The 27,197-nt window shown below is 44.9% G+C and overlaps 1 protein-coding gene across 21 annotated transcripts; it reads right to left on the bottom strand.

Annotated features, from left to right (window-relative positions):
* Positions 1-5: 5 nt before the first annotated feature.
* LOC110486615 (uncharacterized) lies at positions 6-25,869 on the bottom strand. 21 transcript variants are annotated; one of them, XM_090196849.1, is made up of 24 exons: positions 25,446-25,716; positions 24,671-24,748; positions 24,451-24,516; positions 23,800-23,951; positions 22,875-22,959; positions 22,544-22,709; positions 21,518-21,734; positions 20,378-20,483; positions 11,971-12,075; positions 11,684-11,740; positions 11,393-11,461; positions 11,168-11,257; positions 10,940-11,049; positions 10,243-10,777; positions 10,017-10,121; positions 7,527-9,890; positions 7,227-7,484; positions 6,907-7,054; positions 6,614-6,767; positions 6,234-6,393; positions 3,818-3,919; positions 3,424-3,510; positions 3,074-3,233; positions 6-1,024 (listed from the first exon to the last, which is right to left on the bottom strand). In XM_090196849.1, exons 1-24 carry the CDS (start codon positions 25,569-25,571, stop codon positions 1,008-1,010), a joined length of 5,517 nt encoding a protein of 1,838 aa, XP_090052975.1. In that variant the 5' UTR covers positions 25,572-25,716; the 3' UTR covers positions 6-1,007. The 21 variants fall into 21 exon arrangements, with proteins under 21 accessions (XP_090052975.1, XP_090052976.1, XP_090052982.1 ...); XM_090196850.1 differs by having other exon boundaries at positions 10,243-10,774; XM_090196856.1 differs by having other exon boundaries at positions 25,457-25,706.
* Positions 25,870-27,197: the final 1,328 nt, after the last annotated feature.

The raw sequence follows: 27,197 nt of genomic DNA, 5'->3' as shown, positions 1-27,197 counted from the left end.
AATTATTTAAAATAAATCAATTTAATTTATCATTAGATTACTTGACATGGCTTGCTTCTGAAGCTAAGCAGGGTTGGTCCTGGATGGGAGACCAGATGCTGCTGGAAGTGGTGTTGGAGGGCCAGTAGGAGGCACTCTTTCCTCTGGTCTAAAAAAAATATCCCAATACCCCAGGACAGGGATTGGGGACACTGCCCTGTGTAGGGTGCCGTCTTTCGGATGGGACGTTAAACGGGTGTCCTGACTCTCTGAGGTCATTAAAGATCCCATGGCACTTATCGTAAGAGTAGGGGTGTTAACCCCGGTGTCCTGGCTAAATTCCCAATCTGGCCCTCAAACCATCACGGTCACCTAATAATCCCCAGTTTACAATTGGCTCATTCATCCCCCTCCTCTCCCCTGTAACTATTCCCCAGGTCGTTGCTGCAAATGAGAACGTGTTCTCAGTCAACTTACCTGGTAAAATAACGGATAAATAAAATAAATAAAAATGAATAAAGAACATCAAAATGTGTACTAGCAGGATCAAGATAAACGCCTCCAAATAAAACCATCCACTCACAAACAAATAATACTTTTCCATTATAGACTCAGACGGTACATTCATACTTTTTCATGTATTTCACAGGTAAGAAAATAAAACTTAATCTGAGTTGTCTTTAGAAATATCCCCGTTCAATAACTGGATTGGACATAGCAGTGTAATAATTCTACACATTTTACAAACGCCTTGAGATAAATGTTAGTCGTCAGGAAAACGTCTACAAAATGTCTAGCCTATCGACAAACGTAGACAGACTAAATAGTAGTGTGCATTTAGATACAATGATGTAAAAATACAGAATCCTCAAATAATGCGCTTTTAAAATTCTGTAGTACAGTAACGGTAGATAGGACATAAAATGTTTGACAATATAACTTTGGATCTCGAAGTGCTAAATGGTGTAAACATGGATAGACCGATGAACAATCCATGTTGTGCGTTGTGTCTCTTTGTTCAGCTGCAGTTATCTTCCTTGACACTCTACGGAGAAAGAAAGAAATATCAGAAATCAGATCCAGCATCAAGACTGTTAAATCATAATGGTAAAGCTTGTCTTTCAAAAGTGATTACTGTCAGGCCACATACAGAATCACCAACAGCTTTTCTAATACTGGCATGGCATACTATTTTTTTCGTTGACATTCCTACATTTCGCAGACATGCAGAAAATACAAGAACATTACACCATCCACTGAATTTGTAGAAGATTATTCACAAGGTGCAGCCATGCCCAAAATGTTGGCTACATTACCAGGACAGTCCGTTCTATTATTCAGTCTAACAGAACTAGGGAGTATATGATGGATGAAAGAAGGATGAAAACCATTAGTTGCCTCCAATATAAGGATTAAAACCATTAGTTGCCTCCAATATAAGGAATAAAACCATAAAACCATGAGTTGCCTCCAGTATAATGATTAAAACCATTACTTGCCTCCAGTATAAGGAATAAAACCAACTAGTTGGCTCCAGTATTGAGAGGTCAAAGAAATAAAATAATAACGGACAACCAGACCCCTAAGAGACACTGTAAAGGCCCATGAAAGGGCAAAACAGATGTTTCAGATATTTATTATACATGTGACAAAGACAAGATAGAACGGCCAAAGGGGGCGGTGTTGCAATCTACTGCAGAGATAGGCTGCAGAGTTCTGTCCTACTATCCAGGTCTGTACCCAAACCATTTGAACTTCTACTTTTAAAAATCAACCTCTCTAAAAACAAGTCTGTCACCGTTGCCGCCTGCTATAGACCACCCTCTGCCCCCAGCTGTGCTCTGGATACCATATGTGAACGGATTGCCCCCCATCTAACTTCAGAGCTCGTGCTGCTAGGTGACCTAAACTGTGACATGCTTACATCCTACAATCTAAGCTTGATGCCCTCAATCTCACACAAATTATCCATGAACCTACCAGGTACAAACCCAAAGCCGTAAACACGGGCACCTAACCAACTTGCCCTCTAAATTCACCTCTGCTGTTTTCAACCAAGATCTCAGCGATCACTGCCTCATTGCCTGCATCCGTAATGGGTCAGCGGTCAAACGACCTCCACTCATCACTATCAAACGCTCCCTGAAACACTTCAGCGAGCAGGCCTTTCTAATTGACCTGGCCCGGGTATCCTGGAAGGATATTGACCTCATCCGGTCAGTAGAGGATACCTGGTTATTCTTTAAAAATGCCTTCCTCACCATCTTAAATAAGCATGCTCCATTCAAGAAATTTAGAACTAGGAACAGATACAGCCCTTGGTTCTTTCCAGACCTGACTGCCCTTAACCAACACAAAAACATCCTGTGGCGTTCTGCATTAGCATCGAACAGACACAGGTAGTTTTAATTGCTATATTGTATTTACTTCACCACCATGGCCTATTTATTGCCTTTACCTCCCTTATCTCACCTCATTTGCTCACATTGTATATAGACTTATTTTTCTACTGTATTATTGACTGTATGTTTGTTTTACTCCATGTGTAACTCTGTGTTGTTATATGTGTCGAACTGCTTTGCTTTATCTTGGCCTCAACTTGCCTACTTGGTTAAATAAAGGTGATATAAATGTAAACATTTTTTTTTTTTTAAATGTGTACCCAAAGGAGATCTCTATAGGGTTATGCTGCACCACTGTACAAGATGACTTCTAAGAAGAGTCTCTTTCTTTCATTTGTGTAAGAAATGGACAGAACGTCAAGGGTTATTCAAAATCTAAAGGACTAACTGACATGCTACAGCAAAATGCACAGATAACAGTCAGAGGATTCAGATACATCCAATATTATTAAGACACGTAACATAATGAGGTTATTCACAAATTGTCTGTATTACGCAATGAATGACATCTGTACGATACAGACTAGTGATGCTGCCAAAACCAGAGGTGGTTGGGGAAACATCCAGCGAGACTTGGCTGTCATGCAGGTTTTGGCCTCAGAGTGGCAGCACTGAACACCTTGTCGTTTTCACATCAGTGGTTCATCTCTGAATCCCTGAAGGAAGGGCCACCAGCTTAATGTCATGTATACCATTATTATCTGTGTCCACTGCAGGTGAGAGCTCTCCTAGTGCTTTGTGGGCCAACCTCAGGTTCTCCCTGAGATGTCCCAGGTCTCTCTCTGCCTTGGCTCTCATGATGCTTAGCTCTGTGTAGATGTCCTTGTACGTCTCTGTTGCATACCTCTTATCCTGGGGGGAACAGGGATTAGGCTATAAACAGGCACTATTACCAGGTTAAATAGAGTATGACCCATGCTAATATTTGTACAGTAATACATGGTAATAGCAGGACAATAGTGTTGTCCATCTTATGTCTACTCTTCATACATTTATACAGACAAAGGCTATTGCTATTCTGTGTGCTGTGCTGTGATCTCACCCTGTGGGCTGTCTGGAGTTCATCCTTGAGCGAGGTGATCTTCTGCTTGAGGCACTGTACCTCTGACTCCTTCACACGCAGGGAGATCTAACAGCCAGACAGAATCACAGTTGATGCCTCAGACACAGGTACAACACAAGAGGACCAAGGTGCCATAGATCATCACAGAATGTACAGCACATGAGTATGTCATATATTTTAGAGGCTGTAAGTTGGTCATGTTGCTAAGGGTGACATCTAGTGGTGTTACCAGTCAAAGGCAGATACAGTTTACCTTTACATCAAACTTTACTTGACTGGACTAGATAAAGATTATATTTTATCTAGTATAACAATTTTTTGTTATACTTAAGCAACATAGCTATTGTGCAGTGAAGTACTACTGAAGACTTACCTCCAGCTCATACACATCTCTCTCCTGACTAAGAGGGAAGGTGTCCTGCTTGGCCAGAGAGCAAAGTCTGGTGATCTCTGCAGCAAGATGGCCACTCAGCTCCTGGAAAGACAACCACAGTCATCATTACTAACACTGTTATTTTGTATTTGATGACAAAGACAGAATTGGGAAATACTAAGGGAAATGTAAGGGACCCTCAAGGTTTTGTTGCAGAGTGTTGTAACAGTCTGATATTGTCACGCCCTGACCGTAGAGTTTTATTCTCTGTTTGGTAGGTCAGGGTGTGACTCGGGTGGGAAACTCTATGTTCTGTGTTTCTATGTTTTGGTCGGGTATGGTTCTCAATCAGGGACAGCTGTCTATCGTTGTCTCTGATTGGGAATCATACTTAGGCAGCCTTTTTTCCTTTTGTATTTTGTGGGTAGTTATCTTTGTTTGTGGCCTGTATAGCCCTAGTAAGCGACACGTTTGTTTTTGTTGTTTCTTGTTTTGTTGGCGACATTTATAATAAAGAAAAAAATACACTCACTAGACTGCACCTTGGTCCGGTCATTTTCAAGAAGACGTTCGTGACAGAACTACCCACCACAAACGAACCAAGCGGCGTGGCCGGGAGGAGCAGACAGAGTGGACATGGGAAGACATTCTGGAAGGAAAGGGATCCTGGACGTGGGAGGAGATCCTGGCTGGAAGAGATCGCCTGCCGTGGGAGCAGGTGGAAGCAGCGAGGAGGGCGGAAGCAGCTAGTCAAGGGGACCAGCGTTACATAGGGTCAAGGTTGGCAAGGAAGACCGGGAAGCCACTCCCAATTTTTATTTGGGGGGGGGGGCACACGGGGAGGTTGGCGGAGCTAACTCCCCATGCTCACGGCAAGGAGCGTGGTACTGGTCAGGCAACGTGTTATGCGGTAAAGCACACTGTGTCTCCAGTGCGTGTGCACAGCCCAGTGCGCTACATTCCAGCTCCCCGCATTGGACAGGCTAGAGTGGGCATCCAGCCAGGACGGATGGTGCCGGCTCAGCGCGCCTGGCCTAAAGTGCATCTCTTCGGCCCAGGATATCCTGCGCCGGCTCTGCGCACTGTGTCTCCGGTGCGTCTGCACAGCTCAGTGCATCCTGTGCCAGTGCCCCTCATTTGCCAGGCGAAAGTAACCATCCAGCCAGGACGGGTTGTGCCAGCTCTATGCTTGAGACCTCCAGTGTACCTCCACGGCCCAGTGTATCCGGTGCCTGCTCCATGCACCAGGCTTCCAGTGCATCTCCCCAGTCTGGTGAGACCTGTTCCGGTTCCACGTACCAGGCCTCCAGTATGTCTCCCCAGCCTGGTAAGCCCTGTGGCAGCTCTACGCACCAGGCTTCCCATACGTCTCCTCAGTCCGGTGAGACCGGTTCCGGCTCCACGTTTGAAGCCTCCAGTGATGATCCATGGCCCGAAGCCTCCAGTGATGATCCATGGCCTGAAGCCTCCAGTGATGATCCATGGCACGAAGCCTCCAGTGATGATCCATGGCACGAAGCCTCCAGTGATGATCCATGGCCCGGAGCCTGCAGTGAGGATCCATGGCACGAAGCCTCCAGCGTTGATCCACATTGAGCCTCTAGTGACGGTCCCCAGTCCGGAGCCTCCAGTGACGGTCCCCAGTCCGGGGCCTGCGGCGAGGGTCCCCAGTCCGGGGCCTGCAACGAGGGTCCCCAGTCCGGGGCCTGCGGCGAGGATCCTCAGTCCGGGGCCTGCTGAGAGGGTCCCTAGTCCGGGGTCGGCGACGAGGGTCCCTGCACCAGAGACGCCACCAAAGTGGGGGGGAGCCAGAGGTGGAGCAGGGTCTGCGTCCCGCACCGGAGCCGCCACCGAGGTAGATGCCCACCCGGACCCTCCCCTATAGTGTCAGGTTTGCGGCCGGAGTCCGCACCTTTGGGGGGGGGGGGGGTGGTACTGTCACGCCCTGACCATAGAGATCTTTTTATTCTCTATTGGTCTGTTGGTCAGGGTGTGACTCGGGTGTGACTCGGGTGGGATACTCTATGTTCTGTGTTTCTATGTTTTGGCCGGGTATGGTTCTCAATCAGGGACAGCTGTCTATCGTTGTCTCTGATTGGGAATCATACTTAGGCAGCCTTTTTTCCTTTTGTATTTGGTGGGTAGTTGACTCTGTTAGTGGCCTGTATAGCCCTAGTAAGGTTCAAGTTGTTGTTTCTTGTTTTGTTGGCGACATTTATAATAAAGAAAAATGTACTCTCCCCATGCTGCACCTTGGTCCGGTCATTTTCAAGACGACGTTCGTGACAGATATGAAGTTTATAAAAGTAAGCGTTATGCATTCTACTATGTGTGTTAAGACAGAGGACCCGGCAGCAGATTTAGTTGGCTTGGAGCAGAAACACTTGTGATGATACATGGTCATAATGTGACTGACCTGGTTGCGAGTTCTGAGGTCCTGGTTCTCCTGCTGACACTGACACAGAGCCTGTCTCTCTGCCTCCAGGGCCTGGCCCAGGTGGGAGCTCTCCAGACACTTCAGAGAGTACTGCTGGGACAACACCTCCAGCTCCCTGTGACAGGAGACCAGCTCCTCACTACACACACACACACACACACACACAAAAACATGATCCTGAGAGCTGAAAACCACGGCCAAGACTAGACACAAGGTGCACTGTGTGTTATACAGACATATACAGAGTCAAGGACAGGGAGTATGCAGATTATCAGTCCAAAACCAATCCAGTGTACTATCTGGCCATGTGCTTTCCTTGACGATTTACAACCACATAGATCAACAGGTAGTACATTTACCTGTGTTGCCTGCATATTTCTCCAAGATTCACATCTCCTGCAGGGTTGTTTTCATGGCATTCCCTCTGTATCTCTCTCTTGACTTCGGCACGGTGAGCGTTCTGTATCTCTCTTTTGAGTTCGGCACGGTGAGCGTTCTTCATTGCTTCAATTGCTAATGCCATTAGTGGCATGGGAATGTGAGATTATCAATATTCTGAGAAACTCTGCCTTCACACATACTGTAAATATCCTAAAAACGTTTAACCTTTAAACATACACACACAATACACTCACACACTGTTCCCCCTCACCTGTGATAGTAGCAGCCGTCTCCTCCTCCAGCAGTCTGTCTGTGTCTAACTGCAGGCGCTGCAGGTCCTGCTGGTGTCTGTGCTGCAGTTCCCCCATGATCCTCTGCTGGGACTCCTCCATGGTGACAAAGCCATGCTCATATGTGGCCTGCAGGGGCAAACACAGTCGCAGTGGACTGTTAGGTGATCCACAGATCCCTTGTTATAATGATCACTACTCCCTGGGGTTGGTTCATTACATCTTAATTCTAGTGAATTCAGGAACTACCAAAAATCCCATTGATGATTATCGACAATTGTTATTATGGGAGTTGTCCTACCTTTAGCTTTTCTATGTCCTCCTTATGTTTCAGCTGGAGAGATGCCATTCTCCCATCATGCTCTGCTTTCATGTTGGCCATGACAGGCAGCTGCTCCTCCAGATCCTTCACATGACCTCTCAGTGATAACACAATCTCCAGCTCCTCCTCCCCCAGAGTGTTTGCTTCTTCGTGGGGTTCAGTAGTGCTCCTCTCTACATCCTTATCAGTATCAACTTCCTGGATTCCTTTCTCTACCTCATCTACCCTACTCTCTACCTCATCTACCCTACTCTCTACCTCATCTACCCTACTCTCTACCTTTATCATTGGACTCTCAATGCTGTTGGGCAGGAAGTCACCCTCCACCACTTCTGCACACCTTCTAACCCAGCACACTTCCTCTACTGCAGTCACTCCGTGGTTTGGGCTTTCCACATCCATTTTACCTGCAGCATTCATTGCAGGCGTCTCTGTCTTCTGCTCACTTGTAGTGTCTAGTAGCTGTGTGGCTGTTTGCTGTGAGTCTATGTGTTCTCCCTGCCTCAGGGGGGTCAACCCTAATCCCACTGAGGAACTCCCCTGTCTCTCCAGGTCTGACCGTCTGGCCCCAAGCTGCCCACCACATCTGCTGCACATCAAAGGAGAAGAAGCAATGAGCAGTCCCTGTTGAGTCTCTTGAAATGTGCTATTGAGTAGAGTGTTAAGCCTACTGAGACGATAGGATGAGAAGGCTTCCATGGCGGTGCAGTGTATGGAAGCTAACCGGGGATCATTTACATTGTGGAAATGACAAAGTCTTTGTGCCAGGGACTGGAGCTCGTCATTGGCCGAGGCTCCGACTGAGGAGGCGATTTGGTTGAGCAGGTAAATTCTCTCCTGTGTGATCTCTGTGAAATGTCGGAAGTCATCGGTGTCATTATGCTGGTTGTACACATTCCATATCCTCTCATCATCATCTTCTTCTTTCATTTCTGAACCTGTTTCACCTGCTATGTTTCCAATGGTGTCCAGGACTCTCAAAGAGCTGCATCCATTCATCCTGTCCAGGCCTCCAGTGTTTATGTTTAAATCTTTCTTATTATGAGAAAAAAGACTATGAGCTAGGAGGAGTGTTTGCTTTTCCACTACCATGTGTTCTAAAATCTGACTTAGAATCACATCTGTGAGTTTATCCTCATTGGACTGGGATGGGTTGACCTTCAAACTGTTCAACAGCCTTCCCCAAAACTCCTCCTCTAACTGAAGCTGCCTGACCACTGTCTTGTTCACCTCCACACACTTTCTATCTAATGGCATCTTTACCACATCCATACCTGACCTGTCAATCACCTGCACTACTCTCCCTAAGGTTCTGGACATCAATCTTATCCCTTCCATCACTTGCTGAACCCTTTCTTCACCTGAATCCAATATTACCTCCTCCTGCCATTTGCCTTCACTGCTACACCTTAATCTACTTTCTTTCTCCACCGTCCTTTCCTTCTCTACTTCCTCATTAAACCTTACGATGTCAGCCTCTGCCTCCATGGCTCTCTGGCTGTACAACTGCTCAGCCTCTCTGAGTTGTGTGTTGTGGGCCTGCAACTCCCTGCAGGTCTGTTCTGTGTGCTGGAGCTGTCTCTCTAGTTCTAATTGCTTGGCCTCCATGGCCTGCAGACACTGTTGAAGGTGTTCCCGCTCCTTCTCTCCAAGGTGGTGTGTTTTCATATTCTCTTCCCCAGCTTCCTCCTCTTCATCATCATCATCATCATCATCCTCTTCTGCTGGGAAGCCCAGGTCTTTGAAAGTGTCCTCCCTGAGCTGTACCTCTGTCTCCTTCAGACGCTGGTCCATTGAGGCTAGTAGGGACTGGGCCTCCTGGAGCTGCTCATCTCTCCTGTGCAGCTCCTTCTCCAGGCCTTTCACTTTGGTCTGGCTGTGCTGCTCTGCCTCAGGGAGGAACTGAGGCCCACTGTACTGAGTGATAAGCTCTGCTTTCAGTCTCTCTATCCATCTGTCTGCCTCTGTCAGCTGGTTGAGCATCTCCTGGTTGCGCTGGTTGAGGGCCTCGTTCTGGCTGCTGAGCAGTTCTACCTCCTGGGATAGTCTCCTCATCACGATGGCCTGGTCTGGGTCTACGTACTCCTCTGTGGGTCTGGGTGTCTCACAGCATAGTAGGTTGTCTATTCTCACACTGTTGGCTCTTTCCTGAGTTTCCCCCATGCTCAGTGAATCTGGGCTCCATGCACAACTTTTTGTGTGCGATTCTGGAATCGATGTCTGTCGATGGCTTCCATTTTCAAACTGTGTCTGAGAGCTAGTTTCACTGCCCAAGTTAGGCCCTCTGTTCTCACTTCCATTCTGAGGCACAGAGTAAGATGAGAGTTCTGTGTCTGAGGTTGGTGACATGACAGGTGTGTTTACTGATATAGGGCAGTCAGGGAACAGATCCTCCAGCCCCTGGAGGTTTCCCTCGGTGTCATGTAGCCAGATGCTGGGTGGTGGTGATGGGTGAGTTCCAGGGGAGCTGTGTTTCTCCAGAGGGGCCGATGACAGGACCAGGCCAAGTTGCTCCTGGAGCTGCTCCTGTATGTTCTGTTTCTTCAGCTCCTGTTGCTGGAGGAGCTCTCTGGTCTCTCTGTACATGTCCGTCAGGCTTTTCAAAGAGGGAAGATCAGCTTCTGGGCACATTGGGGCCTCAAGCTTACATGAGGAGGCAAGACAATTGTCTATAATTAGGTAGGCATCATTGTTGCAAAGTGGAAGTATTATAGATGGAAATACAGAGCATATCCATACTATGTATGGGCAAATATTATTTTTCCTTACCGGCAGGGAGGCATGATGCTGGAGTCCTAATGCAGTGCTCAACTGAGCCTCCAGCTCAAGCCTGCGTTGGTCTGACTCTGCCAACTGGCCCTTCAACTCTTCTACCTTTAATCACAAGACACAGAGATAAAGTAAGTCCACCGTTAAGCCAACCAGCAGCAGAGAAAGCACCTCATAACGTTAACATTGTTCCTGTTAGGAATCATTTTGAGATACACAGACTCACCCTCCTGTGGTAGGTCTCCAGCAGAATCCCCATATCCTCTTTATCCTTGCCCTGGGACTCAGTGTACAATGGAACAGTCTTCTCCTGTCTAAAGGCAGTCCTTTCCACCTGCTGCCAGCACTGTTCAATCTCCCTCTGCACCCTCTGGTGAGTCCTGGGTGACCTGGGACTGATACCTCCTCTGTCACAGTCCATCTCCCAGCCCACAAGGAAGCCGAGCATGCTGTCATACCTCCTCCTCCTCTCCTCTCGCCTCCTCTTCCTCTCCAGGTCCCCTACCTCCATCCAAAGAGGCTCCTTTGTCTCCTGCTGCACCTCCTGCTCAGAGGCTAGCAGGGCCATAGGGCTGAACTCAGCCCAGTCAAAGGTCTTGGAGCGCCCTTCGCGTCTCCTCTCACGGATGCGGCTCTGTTTGGGCCCCTGGACTGTCTCTGTAGGGACCTCAGAGGAGGGGGAGGAGTCCTGGGTCACGTCTGGCTTAGGGAGGGGCAGTGACTCTGATGGGCTACAAGGGACGTGATGGACTGGCAAGCTGCTTTACAATCACAACAGAATAACACAAATACTTACTGATGGAGGAAATGAGGCATTCTGCCTAAACAAAGGCAGAGACCTTCCCATCACTACTATAGAATGGTGGTAGTCTACTAATGCAGTAATATGTAGTAGTGAGGCTGGTATTACAGACGCCATTTACCTGGCTACATCAGGAGCGTTAGATGGATGGACATTCTTCATGAGGGCCTGGATCCAGTTTCTCCGTATCCCTGCAGTCATGGCTGACAGAGTAAAGACACACTTCTGGGTCTGAGGGAAGACATTAGGAATATTACTTTGATTGAGTATAGGAGACTTACTGTATGTATAGAATGGATCAACATTAATCTGTTGATTTCAATTTCCGTAGGTATAGATTTAGTCTTACATGGATCTGAAAGCCGTAGTTCCTCTGGACCTGGTGCTCTGAGACATTATGACACTTGGTCAAGTCAATCTCCCCCTCCAGATCTGAGTTCTAACAAGAGAAGATGACAAACATCAATTCAAGACTTGGGATGAAAAAATAACAAAACCATGTTTCCCTGTCCTCACAAAATCACATATCTGTATGTACTTCATTCAGTAAAAATGAAAATGCACATGAACTTGCCTCCTCTGCGAAGGAATCCTTGTAGTACCTCAGACTGTCAGCTGATAGCACAAACCAGTATTTCCTCCACTAGAGGGGAGCAGACAGACATTATAAGGGATAGTAGATGCAGAAACCTACATAATACATTTGAACTGTCAGGCTTCACCTTCATAGCAAGGATCCACAGCACCTTAAACATCACTAAATGTACACGCACACATTCAGGATCCATGTGCCTTTGGGGTAGAAACGTGGGAAGGTGTTCAGTGACGAAAGTAAAAGACATTCTGGATCTGTCCATTCCTATACCTGATCCTCCTTATCCAGTTTCATCATCCACCCTTTCTTGAAGTTCAGCAAATCAGGCTGTAAGGAAGATAAAGATAAGACAGTAAGTTAGTCAGGAGTTCAAAGAGGCACGGCCATACAGATGTTTTCAGACACTTCAACATAAAAGTAAACTGCCGTCAATCCACTTGGGGCTTTCATTTATACTTGTTTAAATTATGAGAGCATCCTTGTTTGAACTGTGACAGTTTTCTGACATGTTTTACAGCTTTCAGTGCACAGAAATTCCAGAAGTAATAAGCACTCACAGTCATGACAGACTCCGAGGTCCTGCGGTCCAGTGACTTAGCTCTTCTCTGAGGAGGAGGGACGGTGAGTTGACCTGGCCGTAGAGCTCCACACGACTGCAGTTTCTGGGTGTAACAACAGGACACTATCAACTACTGAAGTAACAATGTAGAAGGTGCCAGATGGATTACCAAATGTGATCATGTCCTGTATTACTGTAAGCTTGTTGCAAATAAAAAACAAGATGTCGTTTCCCTTTACTCTATCATGACTGAGACGGCTCGGACGTGTGCATTGTATCAAGCAGAGAACCCACAAGTCATGGCAGGTCTCTGGCAGGCAGTGTTGTGAGATGTAAGGCTTGTTGTGGGACACAGCAGGAGAGAGGAAGTGCTCTCTATACAGGGGCTATTAAACCTTACTCACATTAAGAATGAGTTCCACTCTGGTGACTGGGCTTGGCTGGGGAGTGTATGAAAAGACTTTGGAGGCTGTATTATCCCTGATGGCCCCTGGCATCCAGTCTCACAAGCCCAGGGATGTTAAAAGTCCCAAATCTCTGTCTTGACAAGATTCCCACATCCCTGACTGTTACCTACCAAAGCTACCTTATATTGGGTTTCATCCTGGCTAACCAAATAGCTCTAAAAAACACATCAGAGAGTCCCTTTAAATCTAGATTAGCCAGCGCTAAATGAAACTAGAGACAGCGGCACCATATGAAACAAGATTATTTTCTCATTTACTTGAGCCTTCAAAAGCCTCATTCTTTTTACTCTTACGTAATAAAAAAAAGAAAAACGACCACTTCAGTAAATCCAGAACATTCTTTGTCTGTGCCCAGCTATTTGCATAGAAAACTATCCAAGGACACATAACAGTAACATGAGGGAGAGAACACTCTGCTCCAGCCAGCAGTGTGAACTAGCCTCCTGTCTTCTCCAACAACACTGACCATTCTGGACAGTGAAGTCCCCTTTCCCTAGGGTAGGATGGGAAAGGGGAAGTGGGACTATCTGGGGAATCTGAGCCTGGGGGACAGAGTGAACTGTGAACAGGCATTTGACCTCTTACTCCAATACACCCCCCCCCCCCCCCCCAACAAAAAAACAACTACTGGAACTGGAGGAACATAAATGAACACATGGGATAATATGTTCTGTCGGGTAGAGACTTAAGAGAAAACTCCTACAGAGGGATTTAATCAGAGATTAACGTTAAACCTTTGACCCCATGGGATGGCCATACTGTGTATGATGTGTCTAACTAAATCATATTACTGGGTTCAACAGTTCATTCAGTATCTCATTATATAAACAGAAAGATATACAGTACACCAGCCATAGTCTGTGAAAAATCAACTACAATTAAGGTGCAACCGGTTGCACCTTAATTGAGGAGGACGGGCTCATAGTAACGGCTGGAACAGAATAAATGGAATGGTATCGAACACATCAAACACATGTTTCCATGTGGTTGATAACATTCCATTCACTCCATTCCAGACATTATTATGAGACGCCCTCCCCTCAGCAGCCTCCTGTGACATCAACAGTATGTTTTCTACATCTAGTACAATGTAGAAATGGTACTGTGTACCAGTATGGACTGTACATGTGTTCGATACTGTAGTGTTAATCCTAAATGCTGGTCAGGTATTTGTTGTTGTCAGGAGTAGACAGACTGATACTTATGCTTTAGTCACTACCTTAATCACCGGAGCCAGTCTGAGAACATGGTGACTGTCATTTCACAAACAGATGTGCACTTGACTCAGGAGATACTGTACAATGATAGTGCCTCCCAGCCTCAAACACATGACCAACAGCAGTTCCCTACAGACACAACAGCTCCCTACAGATACAACAGGTCCCTACAGATACAACAGCTCCCTACAGATACAACAGCTCCCTACAGATACAACAGCTCCCTACAGATACAACAGCACCCTACAGCTTCCTACAGATACAACAGCTCCCTACAGATACAACAGCTCCCTACAGATACAACAGCACCCTACAGCTTCCTACAGATACAACAGCTCCCTACAGATACAACAGCTCCATACAGATACAACAGCTCCCTACAGATACAACAGCTCCCTACAGATACAACAGGTCCCTACAGATACAACAGGTCCCTAAAGCTCCCTACAGATACAACAACTACTTACAGATACAACAGGTCCCTACAGATACAACAGCTCCCTACAGATACAACAGGTCCCTACAGATACAACAGCTCCCTACAGATACAACAGGTCCCTACAGATACAACAGCACCCTACAGCTCCCTACAGATACAACAGGTACCTACAGATACAACAGCACCCTACAGCTCCCTACAGATACAACAGGTCCCTACAGATACAACAGCACCCTACAGATACAACAGGTCCCTACAGATACAACAGGTCCCTACAGATACAACAGGTCCCTACAGATACAACAGATACAACAGCTCCCTACTACAGATACAACAGCTCCCTACTACAGATACAACAGCTCCCTACAGATACAACAGCTCCCTACTACAGATACAACAGCTCCCTACTACAGATACAACAGCTCCCTACAGATACAACAGCTCCCTACAGATACAACAGCTCCCTACAGATACAACAGCTCCCTACAGATACAACAGGTCCCTACAGATACAACAGCACCCTACAGATACAACAGGTCCCTACAGATACAACAGCTCCCTACAGATACAACAGGTCCCTACAGATACAACAGCTCCCTACAGATACAACAACTACTTACAGTTACAACAGGTCCCTACAGATACAACAGCTCCCTACAGATACAACAGGTCCCTACAGATACAACAGCTCCCTACAGATACAACAGGTCCCTACAGATACAACAGCACCCTACAGATACAAGAGGTCCCTACAGATACAACAGCACCCTACAGCTCCCTACAGATACAACAGGTCCCTACAGATACAACAGCACCCTACAGATACAACAGGTCCCTACAGATACAACAGGTCCCTACAGATACAACAGCACCCTACAGCTCCCTACAGATACAACAGGTCCCTACAGATACAACAGCACTCTACAGATACAACAGGTCCCTACAGATACAACAGGTCCCTACAGATACAACAGCACCCTACAGATACAACAGGTCCCTACAGATACAACAGATACAACAGCTCCCTACTACAGATACAACAGCTCCCTACTACAGATACAACAGCTCCCTACAGATACAACAGCTCCCTACAACAGATACAACAGCTCCCTACTACAGATACAACAGCTCCCTACTACAGATACAACAGCTCCCTACAGATACAACAGCTCCCTACAGATACAACAGCTCCCTACAGATACAACAGCTCCCTACAGATACAACAGCTCCCTACAGATACAACAGCACCCTACAGATACAACAGCACCCTACAGATACAACAGGTCCCTACAGATACAACAGCTCCCTACAGATACAACAGGTCCCTACAGATACAACAGCATCCTACAGATACAACAGATACAACAGCTCCCTACTAGAGAAACAACAGCTCCCTACTACAGATACAACAGGTCCCTACAGATACAACAGCTCCCTACAGATACAACAGCACCCTACAGATACAACAGGTCCCTACAGATACAACAGCACCCTACAGATACAACAGGTCCCTACAGATACAACAGGTCCCTACAGATACAACAGCATCCTACAGATACAACAGATACAACAGCTCCCTACTACAGAAACAACAGCTCCCTACTACAGATACAACAGGTCCCTACAGATACAACAGGTCCCTACAGATACAACAGGTCCCTACAGATACAACAGGTCCCTACAGATACAACAGATACAACAGCTCCCTACTACAGATACAACAGCTCCCTACTACAGATACAACAGGTCCCTACAGATACAACAGATACAACAGCTCCCTACTACAGATACAACAGCTCCCTACAGATACAACAGCTCCCTACAGATACAACAGCTCCCTACTACAGATACAACAGCTCCCTACTACAGATACAACAGCTCCCTACAGATACAACAGCTCCCTACAGATACAACAGCACCCTACAGATACAACAGCTCCCTACAGATACAACAGCTCCCTACAGATACAACAGCTCCCTACAGATACAACAGGTCCCTACAGATACAACAGCACCCTACAGATACAGCAGATACAACAGCTCCCTACAGATACAACAGATACAACAGATACAACAGATACAACAGATACAACAGATACAACAGCTCCCTACAGATACAACAGCTCCCTACAGATACAACAGCACCCTACAGATACAGCAGATACAACAGCTCCCTACAGATACAACAGATACAACAGATACAACAGATACAACAGATACAACAGGTCCCTCCAGATACAACAGATACAACAGATACAACAGATACAACAGCACCTACAGATACAACAGATACAACAGATACAACAGATACAACAGATACAACAGCTCCCTACAGATACAACAGATACAACAGATACAACAGATACAACAGCTCCCTACAGATACAACAGCTCCCTACAGATACAACAGCACCCTACAGATACAACAGCTCCCTACAGATACAACAGGTCCCTACAGATACAACAGCACCCTACAGATACAATAGGTCCCTACAGATACAACAGCTCCCTACAGATACAACAGGTCCCTACAGATACAACAGCTCCCTACAGATACAACAGCACCCTACAGATACAATAGGTCCCTACAGATACAACAGCTCCCTACAGATACAACAGGTCCCTACAGATACAACAGGTCCCTACAGATACAACAGGTCCCTACAGATACAACAGGTCCCTACAGATACAACAGATACAACAGCTCCCTACTACAGATACAACAGCTCCCTACTACAGATACAACAGGTCCCTACAGATACAACAGATACAACAGCTCCCTACTACAGATACAACAGCTCCCTACAGATACAACAGCTCCCTACAGATACAACAGCTCCCTACTACAGATACAACAGCTCCCTACTACAGATACAACAGCTCCCTACAGATACAACAGCTCCCTACAGATACAACAGCACCCTACAGATACAACAGCTCCCTACAGATACAACAGCTCCCTACAGATACAACAGCTCCCTACAGATACAACAGGTCCCTACAGATACAACAGCACCCTACAGATACAGCAGATACAACAGCTCCCTACAGATACAACAGATACAACAGATACAACAGATACAACAGATACAACAGATACAACAGCTCCCTACAGATACAACAGCACCCTACAGATACAGCAGATACAACAGCTCCCTACAGATACAACAGATACAACAGATACAACAGATACAACAGGTCCCTCCAGATACAACAGATACAACAGATACAACAGATACAACAGCACCTACAGATACAACAGATACAACAGATACAACAGCTCCCTACAGATACAACAGATACAACAGATACAACAGATACAACAGCTCCCTACAGATACAACAGCTCCCTACAGATACAACAGCACCCTACAGATACAACAGCTCCCTACAGATACAACAGGTCCCTACAGATACAACAGCACCCTACAGATACAATAGGTCCCTACAGATACAACAGCTCCCTACAGATACAACAGGTCCCTACAGATACAACAGCTCCCTACAGATACAACAGCACCCTACAGATACAATAGGTCCCTACAGATACAACAGCTCCCTACAGATACAACAGGTCCCTACAGATACAACAGGTCCCTACAGATACAACAGGTCCCTACAGATACAACAGGTCCCTACAGATACAACAGATACAACAGCTCCCTACTACAGATACAACAGCTCCCTACTACAGATACAACAGGTCCCTACAGATACAACAGATACAACAGCTCCCTACTACAGATACAACAGCTCCCTACAGATACAACAGCTCCCTACAGATACAACAGCTCCCTACTACAGATACAACAGCTCCCTACTACAGATACAACAGCTCCCTACAGATACAACAGCTCCCTACAGATACAACAGCACCCTACAGATACAACAGCTCCCTACAGATACAACAGCTCCCTACAGATACAACAGCTCCCTACAGATACAACAGGTCCCTACAGATACAACAGCACCCTACAGATACAGCAGATACAACAGCTCCCTACAGATACAACAGATACAACAGATACAACAGATACAACAGATACAACAGCTCCCTACAGATACAACAGCTCCCTACAGATACAACAGCACCCTACAGATACAGCAGATACAACAGCTCCCTACAGATACAACAGATACAACAGATACAACAGATACAACAGATACAACAGGTCCCTCCAGATACAACAGATACAACAGATACAACAGATACAACAGCACCTACAGATACAACAGATACAACAGATACAACAGATACAACAGCTCCCTACAGATACAACAGATACAACAGATACAACAGATACAACAGCTCCCTACAGATACAACAGCTCCCTACAGATACAACAGCACCCTACAGATACAACAGCTCCCTACAGATACAACAGGTCCCTACAGATACAACAGCACCCTACAGATACAATAGGTCCCTACAGATACAACAGCTCCCTACAGATACAACAGGTCCCTACAGATACAACAGCTCCCTACAGATACAACAGCACCCTACAGATACAATAGGTCCCTACAGATACAACAGCTCCCTACAGATACAACAGGTCCCTACAGACTTACAGGCAGATCCCTAATTACATAGTATCCATGTTTAGGTAAATGGAAAATGTGTCTAAGAGGAATGCCATTCTGAGATTACAACACACAACATGAAGTGCAGACGGGTCCCCGTCAGAGCATTAAAACCAGTTTAGTTAGAGAACAGAACACAGTCCTGAATTATTCACCTCCTCCCTGTCTTACCCACACACACTAACACATGCCTCAACACGGCTGATGGGAGGATTGACTTAGCCATGCCAAGCTCCTGCATTTAGAACTAAACACACATATATTCACACACGTGGCACACACACACACCTGACAGTGTGGACACACGTGGCACACACACACACACTTGACAGTGTGGACACACATGGCACACACACACACCTGACAGTGTGGACACACGTGGCAGGCACACACACACACACCTGACAGTGTGGACACACATGGCACACACACACACCTGACAGTGTGGACACACATGGCACACACACACACCTGACAGTGTGGACACACATGGCACACACACACACCTGACAGTGTGGACACACATGGCACACACACACACTTGACAGTGTGGACACACATGGCACACACACACACCTGACAGTGTGGACACACATGGCACACACACACACACCTGACAGTGTGGACACACATGGCACACACACACACCTGACAGTGTGGACACACATGGCACACACACACACCTGACAGTGTGGACACACATGGCACACACACACACCTGACAGTGTGGACACACATGGCACACACACACACCTGACAGTGTGGACACACATGACACACACACACACCTGACAGTGTGGACACACGTGGCACACACACACACCTGACAGTGTGGACACACATGGCACACACACACACACCTGACAGTGTGGACACACATGGCACACACACACACACCTGACAGTGTGGACACACATGGCACACACACACACACCTGACAGTGTGGACACACATGGCACACACACACACCTGACAGTGTGGACACACATGACACACACACACACCTGACAGTGTGGACACACATGACACACACACACACCTGACAGTGTGGACACACATGGCACACACACACACCTGACAGTGTGGACACACATGACACACACACACACCTGACAGTGTGGACACACATGGCACACACACACACCTGACAGTGTGGACACACATGACACACACACACACACCTGACAGTGTGGACACACATGGCACACACACACACCTGACAGTGTGGAATGTAAGTAGCGATTCATCCCTGTCCATGAGCCTTACACACCATGCAATCAGGCCAGAGCCGAAACGCTTGACATGACATCTTTGCCTCTCCAACACCTGGTCTTATGAGTCATGTCCAAACACGTCCAATGGAGAACTAGCGGGAACAGATGTGTGGTGTACACATGTACTTTACCTTAACAATGACAGACTCCATCAATGGTGTGTAAAAGACCAATCTATATGTGTAGATGTGGAAACACTATTCTAGTGGAAACACTAGACCCCTAAAGGGGTCTGCCGAAAGGGCAATGCTTGTCTTGGGCCCTCCTGGTGGGTAACAAGTGTTGCTATTCTTAAAAGCTATGGTTACTCTTTGGATTATGAGGTGTGGTTCAAGTGATGGTGTTATAGTGGAGGAATGTGACAAGCCTTACCGGGAGTGGGAGGACTGACTGCAATGTAAAAACACTGTGACGGTGTGACTGATACCTCTCTCTGGTTGCTGCGAGCTTCACTCCTCCCCTTCCTGGATCCAGCCTGACCCAGGTCCTCTCCCACAGCACTCCTCCCATCCTTCCCTGGCTCATTGTAGCAGCTGAAAAGCAGGAAAATCAAGCCTGTCATTCAACAAACAGCCATGGTGTCATCCATGGCCCCTCACAGGTGGGCTGTGACATCACTTCCTGCAGAAAGAACTTCAGGATGACAGCTGAATAATGTCACCGCCACTTATTCTGTACCCCCAAGCTGGGCCTAGACTGAGGACATCCATGTCACCTACATCCATCTAGTGCTACTGTTGAATTGGACTTTCAAGTGACATCCTCACCTCCAGTGCCATGTTTTGTTTAGAAAGATAGCAGATATTACATAGATGGAATTCCCTAGAAGAATCCGATAGAGCGTTTGTATATACAGTATGACCACAAAAGCGAATACTATCTTTTATAAACTGTGGGTGTAGCATCTGTCCTGTTATAACAGGGATGGTAAATTCTTGTTGAGGCATGTATGTATCTGTATGAGTTGGCACAAACATAATACTGTGTCCTCAGTCTGTGTAATGTCTTGCCTTGACATTTCTCCTACTTTCTGATGACTGGCAGTTTGTGAGGAACTCAGAAATAGAATTCCTTCAAAATATCTAATTACACAATCCTTTAGGAATTTCGAGGCCTTATTCAGGGCAAGGATTCTGTCTGTCCTTAGAAGGCAATGAATGAAACACACAGACCAAGGAGGTATTCCCATCACGTAGCCCAAATACTGTATATGCTGTTAGTTAGGGAACAAACTGGGAGTGCTTCTATAAGTTACATTTAAAAAAAATTACCTCCCTAATGGAAGAATATGGATCTTTGATGTGCTGTAGGGCTGTGTGTAATGTGTGTACCATTTTATACAGAGAGAAACAGGGAGGCATCTGCTGTCCTTTAGTGCTAATTGCTAGCACATTTGGTCCTAGCGCATGCCAAACCCATTTTATGCCTGTTAGCATTTTCATGACAACACACAACAAATACAAAACCAAATAAATCAAATTGTAACTAATGTCCAAGAACATTGCGTTCATTATAGATCTCCCAATATCAGACACAACTGATAACATGTCTTCTCCATGATTCTCACCTTCTCTCTGCCCTGTTGTTCTTGTTGGCCGGTGGGTGGTCTCTGTATGGCGTAGGCTCTGTGGGCTGGCTGTCGCTGCTGGTGTCAGTCCCCTTGCTGGCCACAGAGTCCAGGGAACTCACAGAGCTACTGATACAGGAGCCGTTGGAGAGCCGCAGACTACCGTCAAAGGTCAGGGAGTCACTGGAGGCTGAAGGGAGGTAGTGGGAACCATGACCTGAGGAGAGTTATTAAATAAAGAGGGCTGTTTTCAGACTGTGACTGCACAGGTTAGGTCTATGTTTTGCATGATACTTTAGGTCATTGCTTTTGGACCGAAACACAAATAGCAGGACAGTGGCAAGATTTTTATGAGAATCCTGTTCTGAAAAATCTAACTTGTAAGACTTGTTATATGAGGAATCTGGTCAGATAGTTACTATAATGTCTCCCATCTAAGGAAGTGTCACGTTTGACCATAGTAGACATTTGAGGGACACCCCTGCATAGTGCCACTATAAAGTTGCACCTAACAGACCACAGCTCATTAAAGAGATGCCTCCAGTTTGTTTTCCTTTTCATCTGCTGCCAGGCCATGGAAAAGCAGCTGTAAAACCTGTCATCTACATCAGCCTAATGAAGTCCCCTACAGGCACAGTCTGCACTACAGGAGTTGATCCTGCTCTCCGTTATAACCTAGGCCCAGACACACCAATAAGTCTGCACTTACCGTTCATCACATGACCGCTATTAAGAGAAATGTCTGCTCTGCTCGCATAATTAATCTTAGTTGTGTCTGTGAAATATATTAGAGATGATTGTTTACCATGAGCCCTGCATCCTTTTCTACAGTCTTTCAATAACACTACTACACTGGTAATGAATCTGTCCACTATTAAAGGCCAACTTTCTCATCCTGTATGCATGACCACCTGCAGGAAGTTAGGACAGTGTTAGAGGGCAGGAAATGGCTGTAAATGTCTGGCAGACTTGAAAGCCTGTCTGAGTGTGTGTGTATGTGTGTTGGCTGGTTTCTTTCCTCCACACCTGCAGGGGTCTCGTCCAGGCCCAGGGGATCAGTATCTGTCACAGTCCAGACAGGGGCCACATCCGGACCCCCACTGGGCCGCTCTCCCTGCCACAGGCGAGGGTCACCACTTTTCATGACTGAGAAACTGGGCTCAGTGGCAGCCATCTTTGCTGGGCTGGGCTCCTGATGAACACAATATGTTTTCATTATCATTATGTGTAAAGGCATAACACATCATTGACATATACAGTAGTTGACATATTTTTCTGCAATATTTTCAAACATGTATTTAGGCCACCGGTGACCAGGCATCTTGGTTACAATGTTATGAAAAGAAGAAGTTATCACCTGGGAAGTAGTGGGTTCTACTTTACGTTTCATCTTCTGATTCTGCTTAAAGGTCCGTGGGTAAACGACTAGTTGTTCACTCCAGCTGGTAAAAAGAAAACGACACGGACATGACAGGGATTCAAAATATTGTCCATCAAAGACAAGAATTTACAGAAAAGATAAATCAGAAGTGATATCATATCATACTGTAATATCAGAGAAGTTAAGTCAGGAGTGATATCATATCATACTGTAATATCAGAGAAGTTAAGTCAGGAGTGATATCATATCATACTGTAATATCAGAGAAGTTAAGTCTGGAGTGATATCATATCATACTGTAATATCAGAGAAGTTAAGTCAGGAGTGATATCATACTGATATATCAGAGAAGTTAAATCAGGAGTGATATCATATCATACTGTAATATCAGAGAAGTTAAATCAGGAGTGATATCATATCATACTGTAATATCAGAGAAGTTAAATCAGGAGTGATATCATATCATACTGTAATATCAGAGAAGTTAAATCAGGAGTGATATCATATCATACTGCATATCATACTGATATATCAGAGAAGTTAAATCAGGAGTGATATCACATCATACTGTAATATCAGAGAAGTTAAATCAGGAGTGATATCACATCATACTGTAATATCAGAGACGTTAAGTCAGGAGTGATATCATATCATACTGTAATATCAGAGAAGTTAAATCAGGAGTGATATCACATCATACTGTAATATCAGAGAAGTTAAGTCAGGAGTGATATCATATCATACTGATATATCAGAGAAGTTAAATCAGGAGTGATATCATATCATACTGTGATATCAGAGAAGTTAAATCAGGAGTGATATCACATCATACTGTAATATCAGAGAAGTTAAGTCAGGAGTGATATCATATCATACTGTAATATCAAGAAGCATTACTGACCCATTGATGATCTCCTTGTTCTCTCCCCGGATAAAGAACTCCTGTTCAGGTGTGATGATGCACAAAGCGTTCCTCTGGCCTGTCTTAGGCTCTGCGTCAATCACCGCTGTACACAGATTCATGTTCACTGTTCCTTGTGGCAGAGTGCTTTTCTAAAGGAATGATACACAATGTCAATAGTTTTGTCTGACTGGATATATAGAGAGATATTTTGGAGGGTTAAAGGCCATCACGAACAAGACATTACCCGTTGCAACTGAGTTTTAATACAGGCTATATAGAGTGACATGAAAGAGAGCAGAGGAGGAGATTTCAGAAGATCAGTGAGAGAGGGGGATGTGTCATTAGAGGACAGATTAATCCCAAATCATCTGCTCTGGTACTACACACAACATCTGGCTAAGAGATGCATAGTGAATCCTCTCATAAAACATTAAAACATACATCAGGACAATATACTGTAGTTAACCTCTATTCATGTTGGATGATCTGGTTTGCTTAGCTTTTTGGTGTGTGTGTGTGTGTGTGTGTGTGTGTGTGTGTGTGTGTGTGTGTGTGTGTGTGTGTGTGTGTGTGTGTGTGTGTGTGTGTGTGTGTGTGTGTGTGTGTGTGTGTGTGTATGTGTGTGTGTTCAAATACAGAATATCTTACCAACTCGTCCAGTGCAAAGCTCATGCTGCCATGTTCATACAGGATGAAGAATCGTCGCTGCCATTTCTACCATTTAGAGATAGAGTTGTTATGGATAATGTTGCAATAATGCCTCAAATATTGAATAACTTGCAGGTCTATCAGAATATAAACTAGTACTACTGATACATTTCTGTACAGCCATAGTCCAAGACCAAATAGTTATTTGTCATTCTCTTACCCTTGACCTCTGAATTGGATTGTCAAAGTCTGTCCCCTCAGCAGCCAAGCAGAGCCAGCCTCCATAGATGGGTTTGGCCTGTCAAGCATGGGAACACAAGGAGAAATCAGTGTGAAGGTTCTATCAAATTAAATCGTTTTTCTATGCCATCCAATGGGTCTTGGATTTTTCTGGCAGGGAGCATCAATACTCGTTGATTCATGTTTTGAATGTCAAAGGAATAACAATCCTATCTTTTTAGGGAATGTCCTTTGTAGGATTAGCCAGTGACCGTTCGTGATTCAGTGTTCTTATAGTGGTGATATGCTGCATTTACAAAATGTGTGAACAGATTTAGTATGTCCATGCAACAGGCCATAAATAAGAGGCAGGGATAATCTTGTTGACATGGAAAAGAGAAGATAAACTGCTCTTTGTGCTCTTTTTGAGATGTCCCCAAAGACTGGAATGTTCTGACTCTCTGCCAGTTACTCAACTTGCTCAACCTTTTGTCAGGGAGTTTTGTTTCTTGTGTTATGAGTGCTTCTCAACATGAGATAATTCTTTCCTCAAAAATTCCAACTTGGATACTTTATACGTAACCTTCACACCTGAGTCAGATGCTTTAAAACAGGAGCTTACTTAGCTGAGGTTCATTGACCAATGGCTCTAAATATGCAAGACACACAGAGATGGGCACAAAATATGCCCATCTGTCATCCCTGTCATCAACATTCAGAAAAGTAATAGCCAAAGTATTAAAACTAATAAAACATAAATATTTTTGTTCACTTACCTGGTCCTTACCATGATCAGTTGGAAGATGCAGCTCCCGAGACTTGAAGCAGTTCTGACATTTACTTTTATGAAAAATGTTCGCTTGGAATTTATTACACGGATTCGCACTCTTTTGTCCAGACATTTTGTCGCATATAGGCTACCACTATGTAAATCCGAAATGCTCCCCAATTCTCTCTTTGCGGTGCAGTTTGTCCGATTCGAACATCTGTCAAATCCTGTGGGCTTTGAGCTCTCCCTGACCGGTCGAAATCTGGGATGTCCTAGGCAGCTGAGGAGTTGGATATATATATCCAACCAGGACTCATGGGCTGACGTAATATGCCAAACGAATATCCGTGACGCTAAAACCAGTATGATACGTTACATTTGGTATGTATTTATTTGTGGATGTCCATCGTCCATTTCGTTTTATATGTTATGAATTACAGTTAGTTACAGTTATCTGTTACAATTCGTATGTTATCTTACAAATTCTAATCCGTACTATATGTTACAAATTCCAATTTGTTGTGGCTAACGTTAGCTAGGTGGCTAATGATAGCTAGGCTAGGGGTTAGGGTTAGAGGTTATGGTTAAGGTTGGGGTTAAGGTCACAGATGGGCAGTAGCTCTGTTACAAGTATTTGAAATATGTATTTTAATTACTTCTGAGTATTTTGTCATTTGTATTACACTGGGTTGAACTACACTCCAATGTATCTTGTCATAAGATACTTTCGAGAGCTGTACATTTTATTTTCAAAATACAAAATACTTTTCTATACATTTTTTTTATAGCGGTTCACAATTTTGTTGCCCCCTTTCACCCTGCATTGGTATCATAAGTCTCATGGCACTATGGTGTGATAAGAGCATCTGCTAAATGAACAAAATATAAATGTATATGTGAAAATGGACAATTGCAAAGCATGCTAAGTGTTATTCCAATGAGCTCCACCCCGAAACAAGGTACCTTATTATTACAAGGTAATAATACCCAGTGTGATTTGCAGTTCATTTTGGTATGTTCATTTTCACATATACATTTTGGTCATTTAGCAGACCCTCTTACTCAGAGTGACTTACAGTCATGGCATTCAACTAAGGAAGATAAACAACAACATTTCACAGTTATAGCATGTAAGAAGCTTCTATAATGTTATTGCTATTCTGGGCTGGCTAATTGCAAATATATTTCTGTATTTTAAAATACAAAATACATGTATTGTAATTAAATAGATTTCAAAATAGAAATATTGTGTGGTTTAATTTGATACATTATTTATGGTATTTTGTGTAATTATATTTTGTCATTGTATTTTGTACATTTTGCCCATCCCTGGTTAAGATTAGGGTTAAGAGTTAGGTTAAAGGGTTAAGGTCAGGGTTAGGGAAATGGTTTGTTAACATGCTAAGTAGTTGCAAAGTAGCTCAAATGAAGAAAGTAATTGCATAGTTACAAATTAGCTCAAACGCTTGTCCGTGATGAGATTCAAACATGCAACCTTTGGGTTGATACACATTTGTGTTATATATCCCCTCCTTTCGTTTGTGCCTTAAGTAACCTTTTTTTCTTATGTCTTATTAACATATTATGCTAATTTGAGTGTCCTGGATTTTCGTTTAATATGTTATGTCTAGTCTATGAGACCAGCCTGATAAAGCTCAACTTTGCTGCCTTCTACTGACTGATTGATAGCTGAAATGATATTCAGTCTGGTGAGTTCACAGTATATTCACATTTCCTCACCTGATCTCACAAGATGCCC

Source organism: Oncorhynchus mykiss, chromosome 13 (genome assembly GCF_057628025.1).
Source record: "Oncorhynchus mykiss isolate SJ-2025 chromosome 13, ASM5762802v1, whole genome shotgun sequence".
NCBI lineage: Eukaryota > Metazoa > Chordata > Actinopteri > Salmoniformes > Salmonidae > Oncorhynchus > Oncorhynchus mykiss.
Note: the sequence above shows the minus strand (reverse complement) of the source record. Positions and strands in the feature narration are given on the sequence as shown.